The sequence below is a fragment of the Gobius niger genome, assembly GCF_951799975.1.
Source record: "Gobius niger genome assembly, chromosome: 8".
Classification (NCBI taxonomy): domain Eukaryota; kingdom Metazoa; phylum Chordata; class Actinopteri; order Gobiiformes; family Gobiidae; genus Gobius; species Gobius niger.
The window spans coordinates 37,473,688-37,484,321 of NC_136859.1; the positions used below are offsets into that span (position 1 = coordinate 37,473,688).

Sequence of the window (10,634 nt, forward strand, 5' to 3'; positions counted from 1 at the left end):
TAAAATCGCAATCGAATATCTGTTGTAAAAATCACAATTAGGTTTTTTTGTCAAAATCGTGCAGCCCTAGTATTTGATCATATATATTTGTGCGAAACTGAAAAAAAAAAAAAAATCAGCACTTTTCAAACATGAGATCCAAAGAGCAGACTGTCACGAATGTCACAACACATCATGAAACATTTCAGGCAGTAAGTCGAGAACGTGGCGCGGACTTTCTGCTGTACACAACTGAGGATGTTTTGTTTAACTTTTAAAAAGACACATAAACTTAATAAAGCCAGTCAAAGCCTCAACAGCAAAATCAAGGTTAAAGTACTCAAGTAGAAGTACACCTTATCTAGTGAAACGAGTGGAGTGACACCTTCCACCTGAAATGAAAACTAAAACCCAACACTGTAAGACCAAAGTGACATTGATGGCTTGAACAGTTGGATGCTAAATGCGGCCTGTGTGACCTTTGAACCCCAGGGTCAGGTCACGTTAGTAGGTCTTTTTCTTCTCTTCACAGCAAGGCCCGGAGTACGGAGGGCGACAGCGGCACTTCCCTGGAGAAATGCACTTCCCTCCGTGCAGACAGGGCTGAGCGCACACAGCTGTGAGGAAACAAACACGGACACTTTCACATCTCGTTCACAGCAACTGACCGGCACGTCTAGTTTGGCATCTTGGGGGAAAAAAATCGCTAGATTGTCAATTTTACTTGTAGTAGACATGCCAGAAAATGTACTCAAGAACTATTCATTGCAGAGAAGAGAAAACAAAGAAGAAATAAAACAGCAGCTGCAGAAAAGGCTCCAGCGCCCTCGGTCTGGCGTCCATCGCCATCTTAAAGCCACTAACACCCCTTTAATGACAGTGAGAGCAGCATTTTAGATAAAGAAGAACATGGTTTGAAAGACGCGTCAAAGAAACAAAACCCTTCCATGAACAGGATGAATGAAGATTCAGTCTCTGTCCCCTGAATGCGCCCAAAGCCTGCAGGACACGGCCATGCTAATTAGGGCTGAAACGACTAATCGATTATTGAAATAGTCGACAACTATTTTAGTAATCGATTAATCGTTTTCTGGTTCACACAAACTTAAATGGAGCAAAAATGACATAAAAAATGTAGTATTTTTGATGAAAACCTACTGTGTTTTTATAGTTAGGGTCTGTAGTATTTTGTACGTTGTAAATTTCATGAATAAAGCCTTTAACAAACATTTCCCTTTAGTTTACTCCATCAACACATCCTCAAGCAGCGGCACTTAAGCTTTATGTGATGAAAAAAATGCAAAAATAAAATGTTCCTACACCATTCACAGCCAAGCGATTAATCGATTAACCGTAATAATAACCGATAGATTAATTGATTACAAAATAATCGTTAGTTGCAGCCCTAATGCTAATGCTAATGAGGCCGAGGGGCCAGGCCAGGCCGTCGTTTTGAAGTAATGACAACACGGCCTCTGATTGGCTGGCTCGTCCGACTAAACTAATCCAAACTAGCGATTCGAATTCCGGCTCCCACAAGTGCACACTGTCGTGGTGTCCTTGGGCAAGACACCCGCACTGCCCCCACTGTCGGTGTACTCAAGCATTATTTGTCAAAACAGTGAAGTCGAGTTGACTAGTCATGTGATGACATCATCATATTACCAAAGTACAACATTTCCACGTCCAAATGAGCCATGTAATAATGTAGGCTCACATTTGAGACAGCTATACAGCTTATGTTTTGAGTTAAACATGTAATATAGTGGCTTATTTCCTTTTCCTAGGTTTTAACTCATTTTTAGTCAAGGTTACTTGACTACTTGAGAGGTTACTGCGCCTCCAGAAACCTCGCAGATCCGCGTCCTCTCTCTACTCCGTTTGTCTCACTCTCCTCTTGGCCTCATCTGTGCCATTTCTACAGTTAAGACTCTTCCTCGTTCTATATCCAAGCAAACAAGCTTTTGGTCCCGGAGTGTGATATCGTAGTCAATTCCATGTGAATGAGTCTGTGTGAGAGAAAAGTTCAAAGCCGTGTGCGTGATGGTGGAGAGGCGGTCCCGGCTTCAGCTCGCTCATAGCGGCTGAACATGTACAGGAAAGACGTGGACAATATGGAGCCCTAAAAGTTCATGCTAACCGGCAAAACAATAAGTGGCTAGGAGGATAAATAAAAGTTTCTGTCTTAACCGTTTTGAGTTCATTTCGTGTTAATGTCTTACCAATATGGCAGGCCCCTCCCAGCCATCCCTCGGGGCAGCTGCAGATGCCGGGGGCCACGCAGACCCCTCCATTCCTGCAGCCCTGGGGACAGAGCGCTGCACAGAACAGACCAGAGAGACATGATGAGGGCAACAGATTCAGCAAACTCCACACCGGCTCCAGGAGAGGAAACACGAGGGCCTTACTCTGCATGTGCTACAGTCACTACAAGAGTTGGAAGTTCATTTGTTCATGTCATCAGGACAGTGCAAACGAACGAACACGCCTACAGGTCCAGTCTTGTACTTTTTTCAGAGGTTTTTTTTTATATCAGATTTCAATTTGACTCAAAAACTAAACCAAATATCCAAAATGTCCTCTAAATCAAACATTTGAACAACATCAACTTGTCTATTTTGGCTGATCTGGCAAACGTTTCAAACTGACAGCTTTCCTATTCCTTATTCATAGACATCCATGGTCCTGCACAGGCACTCACTAATCCTGGCCCCAGAGGAGACCCTGTTGTACATGTTTTGGGTGGTAGGCTCACCCTCCTGACACCTGGAGCCGGTCCAGCTGGAGGGGCAGATGCAGCGGGGCACTCCGTTCACCGCCGTGCAGTCCCCGCCGTTCCAGCATCCTCCGTCACACGTCACTGCAGAACGAGACACTTTTCTATTTAGGACAAGAGTTTGACGGGACAATGACAGGTTTGTACTTTTAAGAAGGAAAGTTGGGTGGAAAACTTTCTTATGTTATTGTTATTCTACATTCTTTATACAGGTGGCAGCAAATCCATTTCACAGCCTTTTCCCCGCAAATGCAACAAATGTACGCATTGATTTGTCATTATTTATTTGATTGATTTGATTTGCAAACATCAGATTAAGCAAAGGAATTGATTAACCTTGATGAGGCCGTGTGACCCTGGATGGTCAGATGGATGGAGTAGTGGATGGTTGGTGAATGGCCACCATGGGACGGAGTCATGTTTTGGGCCAGAATCATGGTGAGAGGTGGTCGGCCCCTTTAGGATCCCTGAAGGTGTGACTGACCACTTTCTTCTATGGTACAATGGACTTTTAATGCTGCTTTTGATATGGTTTTGACTCGTCTTGAAACAAGATTGCCAATGGAACTAGACGGTTTTTTCTTGTCTTTGACCATTTTGTCTCATTTCAGTTTTTTTTGTGTCTTATTTTAAGCGTTCAAGTTAATATATCTTATTTTATGCAAATTAATGCTTGTTCAATTGGCGATCTTCTTTCAAGATGAGTCGAAACCTAGTCAAAATCAGCATTAAAAGACTTTCAAGTACAAATCAAGCTATTTTTCTAAGATAAGATGGCATTTTTTCCAGTGTATGGGCATAAAAGGAGAGAAACTCATGATGTGGACCCCCTCCTCCCCTGACCTCAACCTTATTGAGAACCTTTAGAGCAGTGCTTAATTTGTAAATTAGTATTTTCAGGAATACTTTTTGCCTGATGTGATGGATTGGGGGAACAGGCCAAAACATTTGCCGGAACACTCTCATTAGACACCATTATATCAGATGCATTTTTTGCCGGATCCTCCAAAATATTTCCCGGATCCTTTACCCTGAAAAAAATTGAATTGGGGGAATGCGTTCCCCCAAACGGGGGATCAAATTAAGCACTGCTTTGGAGCCTCAAGCAACTTCTCTGAGGGTGTGAGGCAGTTTTCATCCAAACGGCAGCTCTGGGAGGCTATTCTAACATCCTGCAAACAAATCCAAGCAGAAACTGTCCAAAAATGCACAAGTTTAATGGATTTAAGAATTTTGAAGCTGCTCAAAGAAGGGCTCCTATGTTACAATACAACTTGACATGTTAAGATGTTTTTGATTGAAATATCTTTTGATTTCAGTAAATATGACCTCCTACAAATTCAACAAATGACCATTTTTAGTTATTTACAAGCTTTAAAATGTATTGAAACAATGAGTTGCATAATAATTCGGAACAGTAGATTTTGAGTTTTTTATCGCCGTTATCGCTGGGAGATTTTTTTCAATCACATGCAAATGATCCTCCACCAGTTAAAGACTTAAAATGATGCTGACTCTCATTTGAGTTGATAATTTAGAAAAATGTCATTTGTATAATAATTTGGAACGCGGTGTAAAGACATGAGATCGGTCTTTCCTTGTCAAGTGTCCTGCACGTGAAGCATTATGCGTTGTTGTAAATGTGCAATATAAATATATTTGATAGTGTGTAGTGTTTGTAAAGCAGCCGTCGGCGCAGTTACCTTTGTGGCAGTATCGTCCTCCATATCCAGGCTGACATCGGCACTTCCCCGGCCGCAGACACACTCCTCCGTTCTTACATTTGGGGAAACAGGTGGCTGTGGGAAAACATGTCAGACTGTAAGTCAAAGAATGGACTCAGTGACCCGGGGTGAGCAGACTGAACCCCACCTGCACACACAGGCCTGGTTTAGTGGGCCTGTTGTCTGTGTTTTTATCATGTAGGCCGAGCTTACCTCAAAGTTTGAACAGCTTATCTATTGTTACGGCCCCAGGCCTCCAGGTGCTTTATTGTCTGTATATTTGTTTGTGTGGTTTAAAGCAGTACTAAGTTATCATGCCCCTAGAGGCCATAAGCGCCACTGCAGGTGTTTTTACTCATTAATTGTCTGTGAGAGTAAATACTACGCTGACAGAAAAGACAAAGGGACAGAGGGATATTGTTCATCCAGTTACACAGTGGAGATGATTTATTTTCACTCAGACTTGGCTGTAAATACTGTTTAAGTGGCGCTAGCCCGCAGCTAGTTTTGCCCATTAACCTGCTAGCTTCTTCTTCGTGATCACATTAGTGTGTATTGGGGCTGACGGGTCGGAGCTGGGAACGCTGCAATTGTGGTTTCTGGTCAGACCAAGGGGATTGATTGATTGCATTACCCCCAGAGGGACTACAGAAGGATTTATTAAGTTACTTAGTTCTTCTTTAAACTTTATTTCCACCATGTAAATTCCCCGCTGTGGTCCTGGCATGGGATTGGTGGACTATGCTGGAAGTCCTGGCTGGTGATTGGGTCCTTGGATCTGAAGCTGTGTGATTGGTGGGGCAGCTCTACACCTGCCATCGTGTTAAAGTCACCTGTGCTAGTACCCATAAATAAAAGTCGTTTCTCTCCTTTGTTTTTCTGTGTCACTCGTTTTGTTTTCGGGCTCTATGCGACTTGTATTTTGAGACACTAGTTTTGTTTAGCTTAGTATGTTGGTTTTGTACACTTTTTGTTGTCTGAGTTTAGGTTGATTTTTGTTAACCTTTGTAAATATTGTAAATAGCCTTAGTTTGGTTCTTTTTGTTACAAATTGTTAAATGTACCTTTTTCTTAAATGACGACCTTTTTTTCACCTTTTTCCATCTTGGTTTTTGTGACTTCCCTCCACCCTAGCCGAGCTGGGTAATCCCATATTATCCCATATAAAGGGGGCTACAGTGGTGCGGAGAGTAGAGCGGTGACCAGAGGGTCAGCAGTTCGACACTTCACCTGCCTCGTCTCCAGTGTCTGATGCTGCTGTGTGAGTGGGTCCTTGATGTAAAGCACTTTGAGTGCCTAGAAAGGCGCTATATGTGACTATGTATTTATGTCCAAAAGTTGCCCATGAACTGTCTTATGATAGACTTAGTGTAAATATGACTTGGTCTTATTTACTCTAAATAAATAAGACTTACTTAGTGTGAGTCTAAGCGACATAAATCAAATCTCAAAATGAAATGAGGCCGGACAACGTTAGGCCCCAAAGATGATTTTGGGAATAATGATGGTACAGAGGCCTAAGTGTTGTTGTTTTTGGCAGTAGAGCTGTCAATGACCAAGATTGTCTTTGTCAACCAAAAACAGGCTCTGAGCAGCGACTAGTCGAGTAAAAGGGGGCGTGGCATGACCCTGACAAAACTACAACTTTTCTGACCCAAATAAGACATTTATATGCTACATAAAAGCAACGGTGCATGTAAGTGTAAAAAGTCACATTAATCTCACCTTTAACCTCAGACTCCAGCTCCCTCACTCCTGCTGCTGTACATGTGCTGTCCATACATCCATATAATCCAAATAAAGCAGTAGTTCTTCTTCCATCATCGTCCCTGTTCTCAAATGTCCTCCGGGTAACACTTAATACCGTAATGTAAACACGACCCACGTGCTTTATAGTGAAATGCTCCGCCTGTGTGGTTCTGTGTGACGTCCTCTCATTTCATTTCTTCGACTTTTGTGCTGCACGTGTAGTGATGAATCTGTTCACGTTACGCAGAGCTCCTCGTCTTATTTATCTCAGAAAAGCCAGAATAAAGCGGAGAAAGACACAGCAGGTCCATGAGCTGCTGAGCCGGACCGTTAGAGCTACTTTCACTTTGGTTCTCCCGCACGTTTCAGTAGAGCCGCTGATAGAGGACAGGCAGACTCAGGTACGGCTGTTTCACTGTAGAACCAGGGCATTTGAGGTTTACGAAGTCTGGCCTGTTCAAGGTAACATCTCACCAAGACACAGAGCTGCTGATCTCAGCGGCTTATGTGCACACATGAGCAAAAGCAACAAACCAAACTCACTCTGTCTGTACTACTTTGATACATCTGTTTTTATAATGAAATATTAGCCCAGGTGAAAGACAGACCTGCCACAGGCCTCTGGTGTTGTGTAAATTAAGAGTATCTTAAAGCAGTACTAAGTAACTCTTCCCCCTAGAGGTCATAAGCGCAACTGCAGGTGTAGTAGCAAGTTACGATTTTTTTAACTTATTAATTGTCTTGGAGAGTAAATACTACGCTGACAGGAAAGGCGAAGGGAGAGAGGGTTACTGTGCATCCAGTTATACAATGGAAATATTTTTTTCACTCAAATTTGGCTGTAAATACTGTTTAAAGTGACGTTAGCTCGCAGTTAGCTTTGCCCGTTAGCATGTTAGCTCCTTCTTCGTGATTCTATTAGTGTGTATTGGTGACTCTGGACCGGTGGCAGTCAAGTTACAAACATGGTTTTCTGTCCAGAGACACCAGGGGGAGATGAAAGACCCTACAATCATCCCATAAACACTTGTATCACCCCCACAGGGACTAAGGGGAGGGTTTATTCAGGTAAACACGTTACTTAGTACTGCTTTAATTGTTGCAAAAGTGCTGCATTTAATCGACCAATGAAAATCTTGGTCGACCACGACGACATCAACCGATTAGTCGACTAAACGACCGAAGTTGGCAGCCCTGTTTGGCAGCCCTCTGAAGTCTTAGCTCATATTTTCTTTATATTACAATTTTCACATTAGTTCATGTTTTTTTTTGTTTAGTGAAACATGCATCAAACTCCAACTCAACATTTTCTCCAAGTAGATACTTTTTTTTACTTTTTACTTGAACTTGTGGCCACTGCTTTTTACTTCTACTTGAGTAAAAATGACTGCAAAGTAACGTTAGAATTACTAGAGTAAATATGTTGGCTGCTACTTGTTACATAGATATTTGGGGAAATCTACAGAAGTGAAGTGACTGATCCTCACCGAACTGGCAGGTCTCGCCCTCGTACCCCCGGGAGCAGAAGCACGTGTTGTTGCGGATGCAGATGCCCCCGTGCTCGCACCGCGGCTCACACTGCGCCCGCGGGTCGAACACGAAGCCCAGCGCCACCCCCCGGGGGGCGTCCGAGCGGGCCACGCACACCGCGCTCAGGGCCAGCAGCGCGCCGGCCGCAGACAGCAGGAGGAGGGCAGCCCGGGCCATGGTCCGTCCGTGTGCGGGAGAGGCGCAGAGAGGCGCAGAGAGAGGCTGCTGGAGCGAGAGAGGCAGAGTCCAGCCCAGAGCGCAGAGGGCGGGGAGAGGGGGAGAGGGGGAGAGCGGGGAGAGCGGGGAGAGCGGGGACGGTGGATGATGCGAGGGGAGAGTTAGGAGAGCTTCTGCAAACTCAATTCAGTTTTTCTGAAATGGAAAACAATACAGCCATGAAACTTCACAATATGTTTATGATAAATGTTCTCACTCTTAAAGCGCTTTACAGCCAGGAACCACTCGCCCATTCACACACCAGTGTGCGCAGACACTGAAGGCAAGGAGGCTGAAGTGTCTTGCCCAAGGACACAACGACTGTGTGCACCTTCAGGAAGCGGGATTCGAACCCCCGACCTTCTGATCATGATTGTGATTGATGAATGTTTGCACAACACTTCAGATACTGGGTGAATAATGCGTAAAGTGGGACACTTTCTGAACATTCAGTTTCGATACGATACGATGGTACTTTATTGATCTCACAGATGGAGAAATTGCATTCGATGAGAGAGCATCCGGCAGCAGCACCCAATCAGTGCGCACCACTCTTTTTTCCGCATCATTATTTGTTAATAATAAATAAAATGCAAAGTCTTTAATGTTGCATTTTGTTTAAAGCTTAAAGGGGCTAAATGCAAGTTGATCATTTTATGCTCACTACTGCCACCTCAGGTCTGACGCGTAACTGCAGGTTATTATATATTACGCTCGTGCATGACGGCACTTCGGACTGAAGTAACAACTCTCTGAGTGACTTTAGCGCTCAGTTACTTAGTTACTCAGTTACTCAGCTACTCAGTTACTCAGCTACTCAGTTACTCAGCTACTCAGTTACTCAGCTACTCAGTTACTCAGCTACTCAGTTACTCAGCTACTCAGTTACTCAGTTACTCAGTTACTCAGCTACTCAGTTACTCAGCTACTCAGTTACTCAGCTACTCAGTTACTCAGCTACTCAGTTACTCAGCTACTCAGTTACTCAGTTACTCAGTTACTCAGTACTCAGTTACTCAGCTACTCAGTTACTCAGTACTCAGTTACTCAGCTACTCAGCTACTCAGCTACTCAGCTACTCAGCTACTCACAGTACTCAAGGTAAATGTTCTCCAAGTACTTTGTTCGGTACCACTTTATTTTACAGTACCTTGATACACTGTACCAAACTAAATGTAGTACAATGTAATGTGCTCTGTAGCAATGTGTAATAACGTGTACCTATGGGTTAGATACACAATGGAATCACTTGTATTAGTACTTTGTAAATACATGATGTAATAGGACACAGGTTAGGGTTATGTCTTATTGCTTTATGTACTTACTAACTCCTAATACAAGTGATTCCATTGTGTAATAACCCAAAGGAACGTGACCTTTGGGTTGTTACACATTGTTACAGAGCACATTACATTGTACTAAATGTAGTTAGTTACAATGTATCAAGGTACTGTAAAATATAGTCTTACACTTTTGTTCCTTTTATTTATTAATAAGAGTTATTTGGGCCACTACTTTTTACTTCTGTTTGAGTAAAAGTATTTCATAGCGATGTTACTCTTACCTGAGAACACATTTTGGCGACTCTACCACCCGAGTGGTTCTTACAGATTTAAAAATGTAAGAAACACTCAGTATTAAAAAAAAGTATTACAAGATACTTTGCCATGGATGTAAATATGACATAGGCTGCATAAAAGAAATCTAAAATGAAATGACACAGACGCTTTGCCTTGTAGGGTTTACTTTGGGTACTACTGCTATTGAAGAAAAGAAAATACTAAGACATACATTTGCAGATCTTACACACATTGTTCTGTTTTCTGGTTCTAGATGACGTGTACAGTATAGGTATCGGAAACTGTGTCATTGTCACTTATCAAAAAGTACTGGAATCAAAGAAAAAACATCTGTCAGTGCCCAAAATTTTTTTTTTTTTTTTCACAACCAGGGCCCTGGTCACAACCTGGTCAACGATTCTCAACTCGCCGGTTAAGAACCACTGCATTAGGCCTTTTTGATTAGTAAAAGCAGCCCTGATCACATCATCAGTGTTAGACTCTCACATTATTTGCTTGATTAAATGTAATGATCTTACTGCGCCGTCAGAACGATGGACTTAAAGAGGCTGCTCTTCTGATATAGAGTTTCCTTCTTCTTGCTCTAAAACTGGGGCAACGGTTGATTCGTTTTCCAGATGTTCACAAGTCAAAAAAAAGGAGGAAAAACTGGCTTTAAAATTGAAAATGGCCCCAGTAATAGTTGTCCTAACATTGTTGTTTCTCCTCTTTAACCCTGCGTTGTCCAGACGGGCCATGAGTGGACTGAAAAGACGACTGGGAGAACCAGGTTTGCGGCGGCTGACCTGGATTTGAAGGACGGAAACGTGTGAGTTACAATAACGCGTATCCCAGATGTGCACATACCTCAGGCAGCTCTGAGGGGCTGCTGGACCAGACTCCTTTCACTGGAGAGGAGTCACCGAGAACCTAGTGGAAATACACAGCCAGAGAGTAACTCCAACTCGGATCTTCAAGTAGACCATATTGTGATGAATAGTTATTAACCGTCAAACACAACATTGGGGTTGGTTGTCACTATTGTTTTTGATGTTGTTTTTGTTGTTAACATATTGGATAAACCTCAGTAACTTTTTTTGG

The 10,634-nt window shown here is 42.9% G+C and overlaps 1 protein-coding gene across 1 annotated transcript; it reads right to left on the reverse strand.

The window, feature by feature from the left end:
• Nucleotides 1-352: 352 nt before the first annotated feature.
• Nucleotides 353-7,941, reverse strand: seraf (Schwann cell-specific EGF-like repeat autocrine factor). The gene is made up of 5 exons (XM_079561178.1): nucleotides 7,716-7,941; nucleotides 4,459-4,554; nucleotides 2,735-2,839; nucleotides 2,202-2,297; nucleotides 353-596 (listed from the first exon to the last, which is right to left on the reverse strand). The coding sequence occupies exons 1-5, from the start codon at nucleotides 7,933-7,935 to the stop codon at nucleotides 484-486; spliced, it is 630 nt and encodes a 209-aa protein (XP_079417304.1). The 5' UTR covers nucleotides 7,936-7,941; the 3' UTR covers nucleotides 353-483.
• Between the last annotated feature and the right edge of the window lie 2,693 nt (nucleotides 7,942-10,634).